This window comes from Scyliorhinus canicula, chromosome 16 (genome assembly GCF_902713615.1).
Source record: "Scyliorhinus canicula chromosome 16, sScyCan1.1, whole genome shotgun sequence".
In the NCBI taxonomy this organism is placed as follows: domain Eukaryota; kingdom Metazoa; phylum Chordata; class Chondrichthyes; order Carcharhiniformes; family Scyliorhinidae; genus Scyliorhinus; species Scyliorhinus canicula.
The window spans coordinates 136,797,203-136,819,601 of record NC_052161.1 but is presented as its reverse complement, the minus strand read 5'-3'; the positions used below and the strand labels follow the sequence as shown (position 1 = coordinate 136,819,601).

Here is a 22,399-nt window from a genome sequence, read left to right as displayed (position 1 = left end):
TCGCAATGTAGACTAAATCCTACAGAACATACCAGAAAAAGGACAATTGAGGCAATCACCGTTAAGTGCTTCACTGCAGCTTAATCATCAAAATAAACGGAATGCTATATCTTTGCAATAAAAGTAGTGGATAATTTTGCATTTCTCAACATCCCTCAAGTCACAGGTTAGTCGGTATCTGAATCAAACACTTCAAAAATCAGTTGCAATCAGTACCATTTGGAGAAGACCCTTCCACTGTTTCAAAGTAAACCCCCTCCCAAGCTCAAGAGAAACAAATTAAAGGGACATTTTTTCCCCCCACATCAGTTACCTGGTGTCCCATAAGTGCCAATTATTGTAAACGAATTAAAGGTTATCCAAACTAATATCACAAAAAAGTGCTTGCAGTATTTCTTCATTTTACAAAGGAAGGGGGTGGCATATACTAACATGAACTTAGAATCTCTTTCAAGGCAAGTCTGGGCATTAAGTGAACAGGTGAGCGAGGAGTAGATACATAAAAACGATACCAGGCCACTCAGAGAGAGAACCAGAACTTGCACATTGTGGAGATAGAAGGAGAATTCTTGAGAAAGGTCTAGGTGGTCGAAGCCATGGTTATCAGATGTGGGGTAAGAGGGGTCAGGGTTGGACTAAGTATGCCTGAGAGAATATTGTAGGAAGAAAGTTAAAAAAAATGGAAGGAGCAAGACCGTGAAGGAATTGGACATGAGAATTGACATTTTAAACCATAGGCATTTGGAAATCACAGGTCAACATAGGTCAGTAAGGGCAGAGTGATGAAGAATAAACGTAGGGTAAAACGTTGAGTGATGGGAAGCCAGCCAGGGTCAATGCCGGAGCTCAAAAGCGCAAGGATGACCAGGACGCAGGAATAGAGGGGAGCAAAACTATGGGAAGTGGAAGGAGGCAACATATGATAAAGGAGATTACAGGGTTGGAAGCTCAGCTCAAGGTTGAAGTAGGATAAGGAGGTCTTGAACAATCTGATTCAACCAGAGGAAGAAGTGGTGGCTCAAGTGTGTGGAAAGGGCCAAATGTGTTAAGGTAACTATATTTCTGTATCCAGGTTTGATTGAACTGCAGAGTTGGACATTATCTGCTCCCATGTGGGACTGAGCTAGTCTTTGAATCAGTTAGGTGAGGTCAGCTGTTCACAAAATAGATACCAAAAAAGGAGAGATGATCCTAATCTACAAAGCAAGACTACATTTAGGACACAAAATCAATTTTGTGTAACATTGCCTATTGTGTTCCTTGCAGTGGGTGGCATAGTAGCACAATGGTTAGCCAGGGTCACTGTCTATACGGAGTCTGAACGTTCTCCCAGTGTCGGCTTGGGTTTCCTCCGGTTTCCTCTCACAAGTCCCGAAAGACGTGCTCTTAGGTGAATTGGACATTCTGAATTCTCCCTCTGTGTACCCGAACAGGCGCCAGAATGTGGCGACTCGGGGCTTTTCACAGTAACTTCATTGCAGTGTTAATGTAAGCCTAACTTGTGACACTAATAAAGCTTAAAGATTAATTAAGATACAGAAGGAATTCCCATATCCAAAATAGGAACAGTATGCTCATTCCATTGATGGTTGCTGAAAAAAAAAAGAGCATGCCTTCTGCCACTGAAAGAGCAAATCTCATTCTTTGGGATGAGAATGAAGGGATTTTGATTCCACAAAATTTGAACAGTTTAACCTATCCAAGTATCGAACAATTATAAATAGATTGAACACCACAGAGGTCAACAGTGTGCGAGCAAAATAACGAACGAGCGAGAGGGGCAAGCTTGGGGAACAAGAGGACATTCTGCCCCTCAAACCTGTTCCACCATTCAATTAGAGCATGGTCGATTTGCATCTCAACTCCAATCACACCCCCCCCCCCCAATTCAATAATCCTTAATTCCCCGACAAACAGAAGTCCATCAATGTCCATTCCAATATTTTCAATTGATCCCGAGCCTCAACAGCTCTTGGGAAACAGCACTGCAGACGCCCCACCACCCGTGCACATGAAGCACCATCCGGACATCACCCGATTTTCCTCACACCAATTAGGAAAGGTTATGCCTCTATTTTCTGAACGTCACCTATTAAGAAATAGTTTGTGTACCCCATCGAATCCTTTAATCACCTTAAACCTGCGTTGCTCCAGAGTGACCTACCAAGAGTGAACGTTGCAGATGCAGCGCATGGTGGTGGGTGGCAATCATGCAGATTTTCACACAAGCACATCGGGTCACTGTGATCTGTTCATTTTCGCCCCCCGCCCCCCTCAAAAAGCCATATATAGTGTTCAAAAAAACCTGCCGTAGGAGAAAGTACAGCAAGTTACCAAGTGAAACAAGTGCTTTAAGCTAGGGTCAGTAACAGAACAGCTGCTGTCTGGTTGCCGAGTGCCTCTAATCAACTCTGGAAATCTGATAGTATCCTTGTTCATCACCCGGGGACAGGATGACTTCATGGACAAAGCAATGTTTTCTTTACGTAAAACAGCTCAAAACCTGAAAACCAGCAAATACAGGACAACTGACCTGCTTCAGAGGAATAAACAGAGCATAAAGTAAACTGGTGTAAAACTCAGATATAAATAGAATCAAGAAAGTTAAGATATGAAGGGGCAATCTCTGAATAAACTGTAAACTGCCCAAAGGAAATGTCCGGCTGCCCTCAAAAGGATCAAGCTACTTGGGTTAAAGCAGCAGCTGATCCCACTGTACACCTCCTTGGAGAAACTGGGCTGTTCAGTGGCTGCTAAAGTCTGCCCATTGTTCTGACGGATGCATGGGACACAGCCAAGAAAAGCAGACTGACCTTTCGAGATGGATCCTAAAAACTCTAGAAGTGCAACAGTCAAACAAATTGACGAAAACAAACCTTTTGTTAATTCAGGCCCTTCCAGGCCATCTGCTCTGCTGGTATTTAAACTTTCCGCAGCAGGAGCCTGGATCTGAAAACAAGCAACCACCAACGGCATTGAAACTGTAGTGCAATTGGACACCTCGTTTTCAGCAATACTCAATTCTGTACTGACAAGTGACTTGGGGCAATTTCCTTCAGCTGAAGTGTTCACAATAGCTTTCTTCAATCCAAAAAAAAATCCAATGCTCGAAATCCACTTGACCAATCAGTATCTGCTCTCAGTCTGCGGCAATTTCAAAAACACATCTTTATATCCAAAACTCAATATATTGAAACTGATCCCCTTCGGTTAGAATTGGTTGTTCAGATGTTGATACTAGGGGTGCAATCTTTCCAAAAAGGGAACAAAGTCCCCGAGCGAGTGCGTTTAGCCGCGTGTTTCCCGGCACTCGCAGTGGCTATTCAACACAACACGTTTTGATAAGGGGACTAAACGGGGAACGAACGGCTGAGGCCGCACAATCCCACTCGCTGGATCTCCCACTGCAGCGACAAATTGGGATGCCATTTTCAAATGGCGTCCTGATCTCCGGGGCCCACAAAATAAATCAGACCTCGCCAGCCCAAATGCAACACAGGAGGGCCCTCTGCCGCCCCCCCCCCCCTCGGCAAAACCCACGGTGTGCAACCCCGGCCCAATCGCACATGTGCACCATGCCAGTGCCAACCTGGCAGTGCCCTTGCAAGCTGGCACCCAGGTTGCACTGCCTGGGTAACCAGGCAGCACCAGTGCCAGGACACCACCCTGCCCTTGAGAGACCCCCATGTGTGCCGATCTGTCTGGTCCCCGTTTATGGGCAGGAATCCTCTTGCAACATCTCGAGACTAGTGTTGAATCCCACAAGGCGTTGAAAGCCCGGCAAATCCCAGGAACGGGATCTCCCGGCTTTCCCCGGCCACGAGGCGCCACAGCGAGATGATTGTCCGGAGCAGGTGGCCGGGAGATCGCGCCCTAGATCCATTTCTTCAGAGTTGAGCGGTGAGAGAATGCAACTCTGTGCTGCAAGGTCAAAACTAAGCACAGCACAGTTCAGCCCAGCCTGCAACAGAATCATCACCAGGATACACCCAAAATAATGCCCCCAAATCAGTATGTGAAGTAAAAGCTACAGACCAGAAACGGCAATTTAGAAATTCAGGCCAGTTAATTCAGCCAATTATACAAAAGCTCAAAAACAAAACAAAAAGGCACACTAAAGCATTTAAAAATTCACTTGCATTATTCTCGAAGGCAGTGAGCCAAACTGTACAAGACGCAAGCAGACACAGTTACAATAGAGTCTTAATATTCAGACACAATTATGTGCCATCCCAAATACAGACAGGAAATGTCACAAGACAAATCCCTCTAATTGCTTCATCGTGTAGCCTGCCAGCTTCCTCTTACATTCGCACTGTTCCAGCTTGTTGCCACACATTGTGGAGCAAGATTTGCAAATTTTTCATGACTATATAGATCACTCTCCCCGCATGCTTTATTGGGATTCAAATGAATCAAATCGATCTAACTACTACAAAACCCTAGTGGGTTAACTTTAGGGCGGAGTGGGACTCCTAGGTGTCAATCTTGTTCAGTGACAACGTTCCTGCTCGGAATCAGGTTCCATCTCAACTCCGGAGGCTCGAGAACACTCATCAGAGGCTTGCAACATCAAAAGGAAGTAGGTTTTGTTGGAATCTGACCGTAGGTACGTTTAGTCATCATTCTGCCTCGCCCAAAATCATTTCAAAAATCATATGTTGCCTGATTTGTTATACTTTAACTGGAGTTTCCTGGTATGCCATTCCGTCGGTGGCAAACCCCGGCCATAGATCTCCCAGCTGGGGGCAGGCACACATAACAGGAAACCCCATCGACGGTGGCAGAATCAGAAGATCCCTCTGCTGACCAATGATAGGCCACCATCGCCACAAAACACAAATCCCACCCTGTAGGTTGGTTCCAGAACCAAAAACCTCCAGCTCTACAACTGCAGATATTGTAGTTCCGAACACCAGGGGCGTTGGACATTGGTGCGTTAACGGAGGGAGCTGGGATAAGCTTGGTGCCAGCTGGACATCACTTGCCTTCTGCTCGGAAGAAGTTAAAATAAACACAAAAAAAAAAGGTGTTGGCTTTATAAACAGATCATCAAAAGAAAGAGGCTGAAGAAAGTTGTTAAGAGAACAAATTGGTTTTTGTTTCAATCTCTATTCCTGCTCTTCCCCCAAATGGAAAAATGCTGCTGAAAGCATTTACCAAACAAATGACAATTAGATTGGGGTGGAGAGTTCAGAATGGAAAGCAATCCATGGAGTCTCCCTACATCTGACTGGCGTATGCACACATTAGCTTAATGTTCCGCACCTTGGGGAAACCGGAAGAAAAACAAAGTTTGCTGATCAGTGTAATTAGTGCTTGGAAAAATTATAAAAAAAGAAATGTTCCATGGAAATTTCCAGAAAATACTGGACATTTTGGGTCAATGAAAATAAAAAGGTGGATTTATACAGTGCAATTCATGACCTCAGGATGTCTCGTAGCTCTTCAAAAAGGCCATTGGAATAGTCCTGGTTGCAATATTGGAAATGCTGCATGAATTGCACACAGCCAACTCTCTCCCCTCTTCCCCCTTCCCTTCCCTTCCCCCCCCCCCCCCCCCCCACCACAATCCAACATTTTCATGAAACAAATTCCATTTGGACTCGAATCACACAGGGCTCGCACTAAGAAGGAGGTCCATCACCTATTACCTGACCAAGAGCACAATTTGAGCTTCACCCAATTTCTGTGCAAAGCTCAATATTTCAGCAGGAGTCTCCGACTGGTAACCTGCAATGGGGGCGGTGGAAGATTTTTCCGATCCTACTACGATGAATTGCAACATCCCTACGGCTCCTTTTGAGCCAATGCCACTCATACCGGGGGTACTTTTGATCTACAGACATCATAGAATCCCTACAGTGCAGAAGGAGAGCATTCGGCCCATCGGTTCTGCACCAACCCTCTGAAGGAGCACTCTACCAGGACTCCACCACCCTACGTTTTGGACACTAAGGAGCAATTTATCATGACCTCACCTGCACATCTTTGGACTGTGGGAGGAAATCGGAGCACCCGGAGACCCACGCAGGCACAAGGAAAAGGTGCAATCTCCACATTGACAGTCACCAGAGGTCGGAATCTAACTTGTGTCCCTGCCGCTGTAATGCAGCAGTGCGAACATACTGTGCTGATCGGGCAGCATGGTAGCACAGTGGTTAGCAGTGCTGCTTCACAGAGCCAGGGTCCCAGGTTCGATTCCGGCTTGGGTCATGGTCTGTACGCATTCAGCACGTTCTTCCCCCCCCCTCGGTGTGGATTTCCTCCGGGTGCTCCAGTTTCCTCCCACGAGTCCTGAAAGACGTGCTCTTAGGTGAATTGGACATTCTGAATTCTCCCTCCATGTACTCGAATAGGCGCCGGAATGTGGCAACTAGGGGATTTTCACATTAACTTCATTGCAGTGTTAATGTAAGCCTACTTGTGACAATGAAGATTATTAAAAGATTAAAGTTGAAGCAAGAGCAAGCAGGTGTCACTTGATTCTAATGGATTTAAGAGAAATGCTTCAAGAATTTTTACTCAAATTCTATGTTTATACAAGTCAAATGGGAGATCATGGACAAAAGATACAGATACGGAAAATACATCTGGTTACGCTCAGTAAGCAGCTTCAGGTTTACTGTAATTAACAACCGCTTGGTACATACTGTGCAGCTGCTAAAAAGTTTAACTGGTCACGCTTTAGAGCTAGGCATGCAAATCCTAGGTAGTGACGCAAAGTCATTAGTGCTGCATAACCTTCTCAAGTTACAAAACTAAAAAAAACTTTCCTCCAACGTGGGCGACTAATTGTCATTGCAACTAGAAATCAATGACCATGGCCAGGAAAGCCAACAGAAAAAAAAAGGTCCACAAATCAGACTTCTGTCTCTTTGCACAGTTAATGTTTCTCTCAATGTAGGCTAAAGGAGCACGTTGGTATCAACAGACATACATATAGTGACCGCCAGATCAGTGCAGGACACCGGCCCGTTCTGGATGTCAGACAACTGTAGAATCGGAATTGCACAGGTCCCAAATCACAACTGGCTATTTGCACATGGTCATACCAGTCATTAGTGTACAAGGTAGTTGCAATTCCACAATTATTTATTGTAAGCAGCAATCATCCATTGTTAACCCTTCAATGTTACCATCCTACAGCAGAGATACACGCAACGGGAAACGGACAGTAATCAGTCAAGGTTTCTGCATAGCTGGGGTACATATAGACAGTTGCTAGTGAAACATACCAGTTAGACTCATAAAACCACAACGTTGAGTTTCCGTTTATATTTCCAGCTCTCACTTACCAAGTTTCTCTCTTAGTAATGTCAATTTGTTGTTCCTTCATTGGTTGCTGATGATTTATTCACCAAAGAAATGCAGAATGGGATCAAGTTGTACTTTTGGGGGCTACTGTACAGTGCTTCAGTGATCCATCAGTGTTTGAACATCTTCCCTAGGACACCAATCCCTAACCCACACAAGACCATAAGACTTAGGAGCAGAATTAGGCCACTCAGCCCATCGAGTCTGCTCCGCCATTCAATCATGGCTGATATTTTCTCATCCCCATTCTCCTGCCTTCTCCCCATAACCCCTGATCCCCTTATTAATCAAGAACCTATCTATCTCTGTCTTAAAGACACTCAGTGATTTGGCCTCCACAGCCTTCTGCAGCAAAGAGTTCCACAGATTCACCACCCTCTGGCTGAAAAAATTCCTCCTCATCTCTGTTTTAAAGGATCGTCCCTTTAGTCTGAGATGGTGTCCTCTGGTTCTAGGTTTTCCAACAAGTGGAAACATCCTCTCCACGTCCACTCTATCCAGGCCTCGCAGTATCCTGCAAGTTTCAATAAGATCCTCTCTCATCCTTCTAAACTCCCAACAAGTACAAAGCTAGAGTCCCCAACCATTCCTCATACAACAAGTTCTTCATTCCAGGGATCATTCTTGTGAACCTCCTCTGGACCCTTTCCAAGGCCAGCACATCCTTCCTTAGATACGGGGTCCAAAACTGCTCACAATACTCCAAATGGGGTCTAACCAGAGGCTCATGCAGCCTCAGAAGTACATCCCTGGTCTTATATTCGAATCCTCTTGACATGAATGCTAACACTGCATTTGCCTTCCTAACTGCCAACTGAACCTGCACATTAACCATAAGAGAATCGTGAACAAGGACTCCCAAGTCCCTTTGTGCTGCTGCTTTCCGAAGCACTTGCCCATTTAGAAAATAGTCTATGCCTAAATTCCTCCTCCCAAAGTGCATAACCTCACACTTTTCCACATTCATTGCCCACTCTCCGAGCTTGTCCAAGTCCTTCTGCTGCCCCCTTGCTTCCTCAATACTACCTGTCCCACTACAGATCTTTGTATCATCTGAAAACTTAGCAACAGTGCCTTCAGTACCTTCTTCCAGATCATTAATGTATATTGTAAAAAGTTGTGGTCCCAGCACAGACCCCTGAGGCACACCACTAGTCAACCGGCTGCTATCCTGAAAAAGATCCCTTTATCCCCACTCTTTGCCTTCTGCCAGTCAGCCAATCCTCTATCCATGCCAGGATCTTAGCCTTAACACCATGGGCTTTTAAACTTATTTAACAGTCTCCTACACGGCACCTTGTCAAAGGCCTTCTGGAAATCTAAATAAATCACATCCACTGGTTCTTCTTTGTGTAACTTCCTTGTTACCTCCTCAAACAGATTTGTCAGACACAACCTCCCTTTGACAAAGCCGTTCTGACTCAGTCCTATTTTACCATGCACTTCCAAGTGCTTCGCGATCTCATCTTTAATAATAGGCTCTAAAATCTTACCAATGACCAAAGTCAGGCTAACCAGCCTATAACTTCCCGTCTTCTGCCTCCCTCCCTTCTTAAACAGTGATGTTACATTAGCCACTTTCCAGTCCTCTGGGACCCTTCCTGCCTCCAGTGATTCCTGAAAGATCACCACCAAAGCGTCCACAATTTTCTCAGCTATCTCTTTCAGGACCCTGGGGTGTAGTCCATCCGGTCCAGGTGATTAATCCACCTTCAGATCTTTCAGTTTCCCCAGAACCTTCTCTGTAGTAATGGTCACTGCACTCACCTCTGCCCCCTGGTTCTCCTGGAGCTCTGGCATCCCACTGGTGTCTTCCACCGTGAAGACTGATGCAAAGTAACTATTCAATTCGTCTGCCATTTCTTTGTTTCCTATTATTACTTCTCCAGCCACATTTTCTAGTGGTCCAATGTCTACTTTAGCCTCTTACCTTTTAGATGTTGAAAAAAATCTCTTCCTATCTTCCTTTATATTACTAGCTAGCTTGCACTCGTGCATCATATTCTCCCCCCCACCCCCCCCATTGCTTTTTTTAGTTGTCCTCTGCTCGCTATTAAATGCTTCCCAATCCTCTGGTTTCCCACTAATCCTTGCCACTTTGTATGCTTTTTCTTTAACCTTTATGCTGTCCTTGACATCCCTCGTCAGCCATGGCTGCCTTGTCCTCCCTTAGCATGTTTCCTCCTCCTTGGGATGAATTTCTGTTGTGCCTCCCTAATAACCCCCAAAAACTCCTGCCATTGCTGTTACATTGTCTTACCTGCTAGGCTCCTTCTCCAATCAACTCCGGCCAGCTCCTCCCTCATGTCTTTGTAGTTATCCTTATTTAATTGTAATACTATTACATCTGATTGCAGCTTCTCCCTCTCAAACTGCAGGGTAAATTCTATCATATTGTGGTCACTGCTCCCTAAGGGTTCCTTCACCTTAAGTTCCCTAATCAAGACTGCCGCATTACACATCACCAAATCCAGAACTGTCTATTCCCTCGTAGGCTCTGTCACAAGCTGCTCCAACAAACCATCTCATAGACATTCCACAAATTCAATTTCTCGGGATCCACTACTAACCTGATTAGCCCCCCTGCATATTGAAGTCCCCCATGATTATTGTAATGTTGCCTTTTTTACATGCCTTTTCTATCTCCTGATATATTTTCTGTCCCACATCCTGACTACTGGTAGGGGATCTGTACATAACTCCCATCAGAGTCTTTTTAACTTTGCGATTCCTCAACTCTACCCACAGAGATTCTATGCTGTCATTCCTTACTAACAATGCAACCCCGCCCCCTTTGTCCATCTGCCCGTCCTTTCGATAGGACATGCATCCTTGAATATTTAGATCTCAACCCTGATCCCCTTGCAGCCACGTCTGATGCCCACAACATCGTACCGGCCAATTTCAATGTGCGCAACAAGCTAATTTACCTTGTTCCGTATACTGCGCGCATTTACGTACAACACCCTCAATCCTGCATTGGCCACCTTCCTTTTCACAGTCTCCTCAGTCATTGTACCCTGTACTGTGGCCCTTACTGATTTTGGACTATGGCTTCTCTGCCTTACACATTCCCCCTTACTGCCTTTTGTTTCTGGCCTCGCTTTGCTTCCCTCCGACTTCCTACATCGGATCCCATCCCCAGCCACATTAGTTTAAACCCTCCCCAACAGCTCTATCAAACATCCGGGGGGGGGGGGGGGTGCAGAGCGCCTGGTTTGTACTGGTCCCACCTCCCCCAGAACCGGTTCCAATGCCCCAGGAATTTGAATCCCTCCCTCGTGCACCATCTCTCGAGCCACGCATTCATCCTATCTATCCTGACATTCCTACTCTGACTAGCTCGTGGCACTGGTAGCAATCCTGAGATTACTACCTTTGAGGTCCTACCTTTTAGTTTAACTCCCAACTCCCAGAAGTCAGCTTGTAGGACTTCATCCCATTTGTTACCTATATTGTTTGTGTCTATGTGCACCATGACAGCTGGCTGCTCTCTTTCTCTCTCTCCCCCCCCCCCCCCCCAGAATGCCCTGCAGCCGCTCAGAGGCATCCGTGACCCTTGCACCAGGGAGGCAACATACCATTCTGGAGTCTCGATTGCATCCGCAGAACCGCCTGTCCATTCCCCTTAAGATCGAGTCCCCTATCACTATAGCCCTGACATTCTTCTTCCTGCCCTCCTGCGCAGCAGAGCCAGCCATGGTGCCATGAAACTGGCTGCAGCTTCTTTCCCCTAGTGAGCCATCTCCCTCAACAGTTTCCAAAGCGGTATATCTGCTTTACAGGGAGATGACCACAGGGGACTACTGCACTGCCTTCCTACTCTTAGTCACCCATTTTCTATCTCCCTCAGTAATTTGCAACTGCAGTGGGACCAACTCAGTAAACGTGCTATCCAGGAGTCCGCAGCATCGCAAATGCTCCAAAGTGAGTCCATCCGCAGCTCCAGAGCCGTCAAGCGGTCTAACAGGAGGACGTGTCCCTGAGCTCGCACGTCGCACAAGAGGAGCATGAAACAGGTCTGGGATCTCCTGCCATGTCTTAAACCTTATATGTATTAAACCTCTTAAAACTTAAACTACAACACCAAAAAACGAAAATAAATAAAGACAAATGAAAAGAAAAACTATTTACCAGTCACTTACCAAGGATAAAAATCACCTCCTCCCATCCCAGCTTCAAATTCCCAAACTCACTCTTCGCTATGTCTCACTCTGGCTGTGTCTTCTCTGGCTCACTGGGAGTGAGTTACAAGTTGCTCTTTTTAAATTTGCCTGAGTTGACACCCCCCTCCCCCCCCCCACCTGCTTTTAGGTCAAAGTAGTTTAAGGTGACGGACGCTTATCCTCACATAACTGATTCACAGTTATCATTACTAATGTAACACTGCTCGTGGGTATGAATGAGATGGAATTTCATTATCACGTTTGCGGATGGTGAAACACGGAGGCCATGTCATCTTTGGGATTGGCTAATTCATTTTCCAAGCCGTTTTGACAGCTTGTTTGGAACATCTTTGTGGCCATCAACATGTAATCTAATGTGCATGTGAACTGATTTCTCTCAATAGCGAACTGGCTGCGTACGATTGCACAATTAGCATAATGTGGAAATGGGAAGTTGGTCTCAGCCTCTCTCCCAGTGACATGAATTGTTCCCACGGGGAGGTTGGAACAGCAAATCCAATTTTTCAGCCGCCATTTGTTGAACATTACAAAACCATAACTCCATCCTCTATGCATCTAATGCCTACTGTACACAAGGCAACACGGAGCAAAGCTCTTTAAAAACTGGTTATCCGTGACCACTACAGCACAAACTAGTGACTTGGCATCACCAAAGCATTAATACTGCCCGAAACAACACACAATTCTGCCTTTTCATTATATGTAGACTGACAGCCACCAACGTGGCAATCCACACCCAAAGCAAACTGGGTGTACCAGACAAATTGGATCAAAGTTAGACAGTTCAACACAACAGACTTGGAACCCAATCAGTATATCACAAGTCTTGCTTTTCCCCTTCTACTCTGGAAACCGTTAACCATCAACAATGAAGCTGGACACCATTTACACACCAGTCAGAAGAAAATAGTTGACAAACTTGTATTCACAGTTTTAACAAATTCACACGGGGAGCAGTTTTTAAATTCCCATTTATTTAAAGATCAAGCCTCCAATTCAAAACCACCTACACAGAACAGTTCCCGTAAAGTGAATTAATTCACAAGCTTAGAAATAATGCAGGCTTTGGAGTCTCACAATTAAACCACCCACAAGCTGTACACAAGAACCTTCCAGGACACCATGCCGGGAAGTTGGGAATCATTTGCATTAGTTCACAAGAGAGAGTCTAGACAGTGGGCTGGTCCTCATTTTTCAGAAGAACACTTGACTGTAAATAGTAATAATGCCTCAAAACAATTGTATTTGGTGGTTTGACGTTGCAGCTAATGGCACAGGATACACACACACACACACTTTATATTCTCCCTTCAGACTAGACAACCAACAGTCCCACCAGTGATTTGGGAACTGTACTTTTACACAACATTTCTGTTAAGCTTTTAGCCAGCCACGAGAAAGATGCAAGGTCACAGTAAGCTAGGACAAAAAAGGTTACCAACAACTATGATCACCAATTGAGCGGTGGTGGAATGGTTGTGAGCACAGCTGCCTCCCAAACAGTTGACCCCCCTTTGATTCCCGGCAATTGCAGCGCTGATTTATTTTAAAGACTTCATATGCCTCACAGCACCAGGGTTCGATTCAGACCTCGGATGACTGTCTGTGTGGAGTTCTCCCTGTGTCTGCATCGGTTTCCTCCGGGTTCCTCCCACAGTCCAAAGCTGTGCAGGATAGGTGGATTGGCCATGCTGAGTTGCCCAATAGGTTAGGTGGGGTTACAGGGATTGGACCTAGATAAGGTTCTCTTTAGCAGGGGCTTGCAGACTCGAGGGGCCTACGGGCCTCTTTCTGCACGGTATGATTCTGACTCACTTATCCCTCTCGGTGCATTTCAACTGATTGCCAAACAGCACGGTCCATTAATTCCATCCCCAAGTCTCTTTCTTCACGGCATCCTTAAAATCTACCTCCTCAATCAAGATTGCCTCCACCAATACAGAATGGTCCACTGTCCCGTTTCTTCCGTGGATGATTGCAGAGAAGATGGATCTTATTGAAAATCATAGAACGGGTTGTCTGCACAGATGGTCACTGGCTTTAGCTATGTTGGATTTGCCAAGTGTGAAAAGAAGCAAATCCATATTCACAAAAACGCTGATTTTAGAGAGTTCAGGACAAACAAAGTCCACTTTGCGAATAGTCCAAACCTTTTTTGATATTAAATTGTTTGGCACAGGCCATTGTTACTAAAAAGGGCAAACTGACTTCAGACAGGAAATCCAAGAAGGACCATTTGACACATTCCAGGTCAAATTGTTGCACAAAACATTCAGCTATTGATTAAACCGTATGGCCTATTCAAGCAGAGTGAAATAACTCGCCTCTGAATGAGGGCGTGGGTGTTGTGATGCAGGCCCTTGTAAGGGAAAGACTTGTAACTACACAACCACCATTATTTACACAGCACTTAACAGAGAATTTGACCCTAAACCGTACAAGAACTATTAGGACAGTTGACCAAAAACTTGGTCCTAGCTTCTTTTCAATATCTGTTTTTTTTTTAAAAAGAGAAAAGGTGTCCCATCATGATAGCTTTCCTTTTAAAAATTAAATTGCGATAACTGTTGCAAAAACTCAACAAGTTGTTAATAAATGAACAAATACAGGGGGGGGGGGGGGGGGGGGGGGGGGGGGAAGAGAGAGAGAGAGAGAGAGAACAGAAATAATGTCTGATTTACCCCTCCTCCATCTCTTCCCCCAACCTTGGTCATCACCTAGCCGAGGAGCTTCCTTCGTCAATTCAAAAGGTTCCAGACAACCAGGGTCAAGGGTCAAGGGCCCAGCCACGCTGCTTTTTGAAAGTTATTAACTTAAGCAATAGCTGCACCCTCTAAACAGCAGGCACACTAAAAGCAATGGGCATTGGGGTACTACCTCCATTTAATTATGGTTTACTTGTACTGTAAGTGAATTTTGAAAATTAGCACCTTATTTCAGGAACTGGAATTTGCACCTGCTACCAACCCTTGGTCTACATGTGGACTTTATTTTTATGGTGTGGGGAAAAAGTCCTCACTCCAGCAACAATCGCTTCCCATTATTCCACTTGGTAGCTCAGTGGATAGTATTCTTACCTATAAAACCACACGGTTTCTGATTTCAAGCACAAAAAGTAAAGGCTGACATCTCAGCACAATATGGACGGAGTACTGAATCATTAGATGTGTTGTCTTTCAGATGAGGCCTTAAACAGAGCCCCCTCCCCCTCCATCTTCCTGCTTCGGTGGATGGGAAAGATACCACGACTCCAAAAAGCAGGGGAATTCTCCCGTGTCTTGGCCACTATTATCTTTCTCGCCAATGTCACAAATCGCACTGCTGCTTGTGGGCCACGTTTTCTACATTACAACAGCGACTACACTTCACTGACTGCAAACTACTGAAGACATCCAGTGGTCATGAAGAATGCTATACAACTGGGAACCTGTCCCTCTCCCTCACGTAACCTTTTCTTTATCCGATTGCTCGGTCCTGTCCCGAGACACAAATCACCACAAATTGTACCATGCAAACCATTCCTAGACATTTATCCAATTCTTACTTGAATGAATCATTAAAACATAGTCTGAACAAGTGTCTGACTATCTCACACTCCAAATTGGGATGGCTGATGACATGTACATCACTCACTAAACGGCACCACAATGTGTAGCAAATTAAAACCCACATCTCAACCGCGCTGCAAACCAGGAATTAACAGCACTTGCTCCAGATGTAGCTCTTTGAAATTAGTCCCGAACCTAGGATTTCCCTCCCTCCCGAGTCGAACCTCGTCCCAGAATATCGTGAGTCAATAGCCAGCTGAGAGGAAGCAGCGGAGACCTACTCCCAAGTCTGTGTCAGAAGGCTCAAGCTTATATCATTAAGGAGGTGGAAACACTGTCTCTTTCCTGGCTAGCCAAGTCAAGGCCAGCAACAGGAGGCAATCCTCCCATATCAACCGACAATGCAGCCAACTGCACTTGCTAAAGTAGAGAGAGTAATGTGGGCTGAACAGAGGGTTCTATTTTTAAGTTTCAAAGATATAAAAACAGCAGCAGCAGCACCCCACTCCTTGTTGGCATTTTGCAAGAGGTCAGAATATTTCAGGGAATCAAGAAATTAAGAGTCAAAAATGCATCGTTTTGCTTTCAATTCCAAAAAACGTCATGTAGCCCGTGACGGCTAATATTGCCTCAGGCAGACTTGTGCACAAGCTTTTTAAGATTAGCCTGCTATTATCCTGGGTACCAGATAAAAATCAGCAGCTGTAATTTGCACAGTGATTGTTTATCTTCGAACTGTTGAGCCAAACAAATTGCCAATTTACTGGTGAAATTTCTTTTGTTCTCTGCACGAGACGTACAAATCTAATTCATGAACAGTGGGTCAATGTCACACAAGGCACATCAGAGTGTGAAGGGAACGCTCACTTTTCCTCCGATGTGTGCAGTTGAAAAAAAACTCTTTGAATCTCAACACCAGCACCACCCAAATCACTGCCTCCCTCCCTGGCTACTTCCCTCCCTCCCAGCACACGCTGGCCATCTCCCTCCCTCCCAGCACACGCTGGCCATCTCCCTCCCTCCCAGCACACGCTGGCCACCTCCCTCCCTCCCAGCACACGCTGGCCATCTCCCTCCCTCCCTGGCTACCTCCCTCCCTCCCAGCACACGCTGGCCATCTCCCTCCTTCCCAGCACACGCTGGCCATCTCCCTCCCTCCCTGGCTGCCTCCCTCCCTCCCAGCACACGCTGGCCATCTCCCTCCCTCCCAGCACACGCTGGCTATCTCCCTCCCTCCCAGCACACGCTGGCCACCTCCCTCCCTCCCAGCACACGCTGGCCACCTCCCTCCCTCCCAGCACACGCTGGCCATCTCCCTCCCTCCCTGGCTACCTCCCTCCCTCCCAGCACACGCTGGCCATCTCCCTCCTTCCCAGCACACGCTGGCCATCTCCCTCCCTCCCTGGCTGCCTCCCTCCCCTCCCAGCACACGCTGGCCATCTCCCTCCTCCCAGCACACGCTGCCATCTCCCTCCCTCCCAGCACACGCTGGCTACCTCCCTCCCTCCTCCCAGCACACGCTGGCTACCTCCCTCCCTCCCAGCACATGCTGGCCATCTCCCTCCCTCCCAGCACACGCTGGCCATCTCCCTCCCTCCCAGCACACGCTGGCCCTCCCTCCCCCCACCCCTGCCATATCCCTCCCTCCCAGCACACGCTGGCCATTCCCTCCCTCCCAGCACACGCTGGCCATCTCCCTCCTTCCCAGCACACGCTGGCCATCTCCCTCCCTCCCAGCACACGCTGGCCATCCCCTCCCTCCCAGCACACCTGGCCATCTCCCTCCCTCCCAGCACAAGCTGGCTACTTCCCTCCCTCCCCACACACGCTGGCCACCTCCCTCCCTCCCTCCCAGCACACGCTGGCTACCTCCCTCCCTCCCAGCACACGCTGGCCACCTCCCTCCCTCTCCTCCCAGCACAGCTGGCTACCTCCCTCCCAGACACGCTGGCTACCCCCTCCCTCCCAGCACACGCTGGCCATCTCCCTCCCTCCCAGCACACGCTGGCTACCTCCCTCCCTCCCAGCACACGCTGGCTACTTCCCTCCCTCCCAGCACACGCTGGCTACCTCCCTCCCTCCCAGCACACGCTGGCTACCTCCCTCCCTCCCAGCACACGCTGGCTCCCTCCCTCCCAGCACACGCTGGCTACCTCCCTCCCTCCCAGCACACGCTGGCTACCTCCCTCCCTCCCAGCACACGCTGGCCACCTCCCTCCCTCCCAGCACACGCTGGCCACCTCCCTCCCTCCCAGCACACGCTGGCTACCTCCCTCCCTCCACAGCCACGCTGGCCATCCCTCCCTCCCAGCCACACGCTGGCCATCTCCCTCCCTCCCAGCACACGCTGGCCATCTCCCTCCCTCCCAGCACACGCTGGCCATCTCCCTCCCTCCCAGCACACGCTGGCCATCTCCCTCCCAGCACACGCTGGCCATCTCCCTCCCTCCCAGCACACGCTGGCCATCCCCTCCCAGCACACTCTGGTTAATATCTCCATGATGAAGCAATCGAGGCCTGGATGTGATGAGAATTTTGCGCTTAATTTTGTCTCCAATAGGGCAGCACGGTGGCACAGTGGTTAGCATTGCTGCCTACGGCGCTGAGGACCAGGGTTCGAATCCCGGCCCTGGGTCACTGTCTGTGTGGAGTTTGCGCATTCTCTCCGTGTCTGCATGGGTTTCACCCCCACAGCCCAAAAGATGTGCAGGATAGGTGGATTGGCCACGCTAAATTACCCCTTAATTGGAAAAAATAATTGGGTACTCTTAAATTAAAAAAAAAAAAATTGTCTCCAATACTGGGAATAGCAACCTTTCTCGTCACCAGAATCGTACTATGGGACCTTTTATGCCCACCCAAGGGGGCAAATGAAGCCCCAGTGTAACACCCGAAAGTCTCCAACCACCCCCCCCCCCCCCCCCCCCCCCCCACCCCACAGTGCAGCGCCCCCTCATTACACCACTGGATTGTCAGCCTAAGTTTTTATGCTTAAATCTCTGGAATGGAACACAAACCCAAAACCTCCCAATTTTCAAGAGACAAAAGTGCTACCCCCAGAGACACAGCGGACACTTGGAGGAAGAGCACGCATACACTAGCCGCACACTTGGATTATTCTGCCACAAGAATAACCAGTTCCTTCTGCTAACTGCCCTGCTTCGATGGCAAAGACTATCCCCTCCCTCCTGGCCTCATTCTTACTCAGTTGACTTCTGGTGTCTGGACTCATTCTTGAAAAGCCTCCCTTCAAAAGAATTTCAGAGATCAAAGCGTTTGTCAATGAAGTGCGCGTTGTCTTCCGGGAAGGCCAGATGCAGTTGGTTAATAAATGGGCCATTGTTTCTGATCTGTGCAAAACAGCTGCTGGTCCCGCATTTAAAAATCACCTCTGGTCTGCCTGTGGATAGTAAACTCAGCCCAGGGTTCTCCACCCGCTCAGACAAGCTTCAATCCAAAATGACAATGCAACATGTACGGGTTCTAGTGGGGAAGGACAACAGTTATAGAATCCTGGAGAAGGGGGTAGCAGTTCATTACAGTCCATAAAAGGTTAATTAAACCAGGTACGTTTTTTAAGTTAATTCTGAAAAAGACTAATTTCTGAAGCACTCAACCAACTGACCATGCTTCCATCTCTGCATAGAGTACAGTGCAAAAAGGCCTTCTTAGACAAGTTTTCAATCCAGTGACTGTAACAAAGGCAGCAAGCCTGCTTCTAAAAGTCACTGGGAATCAAAGGGGGTAAAAATATTCCCAGCCATCACATTGTAAAAACCCGAACAAGGAATTTATTGACAACTCCGCCATCGTGTGCACTAATGCTAAGGGGAGGTAGACAGAGCAAAAACAAACAAACAAAAAAAATTGCCAATTTGTTCTCACTATTGGGGTTAATGTAAATTTCAAGACCAGGAAAGTTTGGGCTTTGTCCACCTTCCTTCCCACCCCTGTACATTCTCAGAAACAACGATGAATAATTCGCAGATACGGTTCTCAGTCATTGCGGCCAGGAGTTTACTATTTCTACCCACGTCTGGTGGTTTGTCCAACACCCCTCTGGCTTTCTTTACCGTCTTGTGAAGCCACGGCCTCGGCACTTTCAAACGTTGCTTTTTCCCATGGATCTGAAACTTCCTTCGACAGCCCTTCATATATCCCTCAGCAAAAGAAAAAGGAGGATTTTGTGTAGTATTGAGATGCCAATCACAACATGGGACGGTTCCCCCCATAATCCCGGGAAGAGCCAAAACCAACGGCGCACAAAGTGGCACTCTTGTGAAAGACCTTGGGATTGCTAGCAGCAGCATTTCAGGAGGCTCCACAGTGACCTGACACCATACATTCACAAAAAGAGCAGAGGTGTTGGAACATCAGCAGAGATGCATCATTGTGAAGCTTCTGAAAGGACTGACCAGGAACATGGGACTAAATTTTCCAGCCTTAACACTGGTGGGACTTTCCTGTCCTGCTGAAGGTGACCCCCTGCGGATTAGCGAGGAGTCTCCGCAGGGGGGGGTGAGAAATCCCACCCATGAACTTCAATGTCACGGAACGGTTTCAGAATTAGGATTTGAATCTTTTGCTTTTAAATGTTACATTGAATGGCTGATTTTCTATTCAAGGTAAGTGTTTCAGCACTAACAGTGCTCGAGAAGAGTGCTAAAGGTTGACCGCACAGCCGGGCATTTCGACAAAAAGCAACAGATGTTGTAATGTTAGTAATTACCTCAAAAGCACCAGGCAGAAATGAATCATTAAACTAAATTCTGAACCTTGTGCCTGCTGAGAGAAGTTGGATCAAAAGGAAAATAGCCACACAGAAAGGTTGAAAGCAGCTGCTTTTTACGGTAGTTCAACTCAAATAACTTGGGGGAAATGCTTTCTGCACAAAGCACTGTATTCATCCAGTCTAGTAGAGTGCAGTAAGAGTTATTACCAAAGTCATGTGGCTGACTACAGCAATTTAAATCTGTATAACATGGGGCGGCACAGTAGCATTGCTGCCTCACAGCTCCAGGGATCTGGGTCTGATTCAGGAGTTTGTAAGTTCTCCCTGTGGATTTCCTCCGGGTGCTCAGATTTCCTCCCACAGTCCAAAGGTGTGCAGGTTATGTGGGGTGACCATGCTAAATTATCCCCTAGTGTCCAGGGATGTACAGGTTAGGCTACAGGGTGAATGAGAGAGTGGACATGGGTGGGTGCTCTTTCAGAGGGCCAGCGCAGACTCGATGAGTCGAATGGCCTCCTTGTGCACGATAGGAATTCTGCGAACACAGCAAACACAACGTTTCAAATAAAAAAAAAAGTGAGCCACATATGGTGGAGGAGTGATAAAAATCAGGTGATTTTGGCAAGAGGCCAGAATTGGTGCTTGGGAAAGTTTTACAGTCATAGGAAGCTTGAGAGATAGTGTAGAGGTCAGGATGATGCCATGGAGCTGGAGAGGGTGCATTTGAACACAAGGATTTTAAAATTAAGGTGGTGTTCAGAGCGGGAGCGAATGCAGATCACCAAGCACTGGAGTGATGGGTAAACCAAGCTCATCAAGATTTAATTCCTTCCCATCACCTGATTTCGTAAAGAGCAGAAGGTCACAGATTTGATTCATGGGTTAATGTCTCTGGTCCATGACGGCAGGAGCACAGAAGTAGCCTCGTCTTTCTCGGCCGCTATTCAGTGACCTCGAGCAACAGAGTGTGGAACGAGATGGTCAGTTTCAACTCTGATATACACCCACATCTGAACAACCAACTTCCTGCCTCTTTGGCGCTGATCCTCATGTTTCATATGCAATGTTCCAATTTTGATTAACGCTGCAAGTTTAAAAACATCAGCCCCTTGCAGCTACTGTCTGGCCCAGTAATGAGTCAAGCACTTTTTGTTTTTGCTTCAGATTCCAGCGTATGCAGTATTTTGCCTTTTGTTCATTCACTGGCACAGAATTGATAGCTGGCATTTCTGGGAGCCATTTGGAGATCTGTTGCTGTGCAAGAAATCAGATTTCGATGCATGCCAACACTACAGTGGTGTTTGGGTGGGGGTTTCACTGAGCACAGTATCTCCCGGAATGTTAGGCATTTTTTAAGATGGTGACTTATGAAAAGCAGAGTACCAGAAAAGAAAATTAAAGATGCACGGGAAACCTCTCAATAGCTTCATAGATGTTTACAACATGGAAACGGGCCCTTCGGCCCTACTTGTCCATGCTGCCCAGTTTCTATCATTAAGCTAGTCCCACTTGCCCGCATTTGGCCCATATCCCGTTATTCCCACCCTGCCCATGAAGACTCTTTTCTCAAACGGGAAGGATTATTCAAAAAAAAAAAAATCTGTGGATTCACAAAATTTTGAATAAAAGGGACAGTCTTGATGAGCGGTGGAACGGTCAAGTAAATTGGCTCCTTTTCATCTGGGCAGTGATAGCTGATCGTTTCAGTAGAAACACTGTTGGCCATTATTTTTACAGTCTTGCTCACATGCCACACACTACTTTAAATTTAGCAGCGATTTTAAAATACCCCATCAAAATTTCAAATCATTTAATATATTAATTTTGCTGATTTATTAATGGTCTCAATTGGTATTTTAGTTTAAACAATCAGCAGATCACTTCGTTCCAACAGTCCACAAATTCCCGATAAATGTCACTGTTCAAACTTACCTCAATTAAAAAGCTAGAGAGAATGTTCAGTGTTAAGAGTATTTTGAGGGCAAAACAGCTGAAATATAAATAGTTGGAGATTACTTACGGTCCAGTCCATTAATGTAGCGCATCCGGATCTCACAGTGACCCCAGACAGCACTTACAACAGGATAAAGTTTTTTCCCTTTAAGTCCTCTACATGCAACTCCCAGGTAATGTCCATCCACGATGTAGCTTAGAGTTCCTTCATCCATGTCCAAAACCACCAGGAATACATCTGGTACTATAAAGGTTTCATGGGGTTCCAGGAAAGCGGGATAAGTCTGGCTTGGTTGATTTTTGCCATCAAAATGAAGTTTGTTACGTCCGAGGTCCCAGCCCCAGGATTCACAATTACTGCCAACAAGTGCTGTATAACCTACGGAGTGCAAAGGAGCATCTATTGTGGCAACCCCAACCACGGCGTGTGTTCCTCGTTGTCTCATTGCCCAAGTGATTTCCCACACGTGAAGTCCTCTGGTATATCCGACTTTGCCTCGGATGCCATCCGTACTCTGCGCCACCGGGTGCCGGTGGAATATCAATTTATCATCTTCCTTCACAAACACATTTAGCGACCGATCGTCATTGTTCCACGAGTGCAATAGCTGGACCTCACAAGCAGCTGGTGGCATGTCCAGCAACATGTCCAGTCGAGTAGG

The 22,399-nt window shown here is 46.8% G+C and overlaps 1 protein-coding gene across 2 annotated transcripts in view; it reads right to left on the bottom strand.

The window, feature by feature from the left end:
• The window catches only part of spsb1 (splA/ryanodine receptor domain and SOCS box containing 1), an 84,574-nt gene that overhangs the window by 5,990 nt on the left and 56,185 nt on the right, over positions 1 to 22,399 (bottom strand). Inside the window, exon 1 of one of the 2 annotated variants that reach the window (XM_038821720.1) lies at positions 21,805 to 22,393. The exons of the other annotated variant lie outside the window; for it this stretch is intronic. Coding sequence (XP_038677648.1) covers positions 21,805 to 22,384 — 580 coding nt within the window. The 5' untranslated portion in view covers positions 22,385 to 22,393. Of the gene's footprint in view, positions 1 to 21,804; positions 22,394 to 22,399 lie in introns of those variants that run through there. 2 annotated transcript variants of the gene reach the window in all.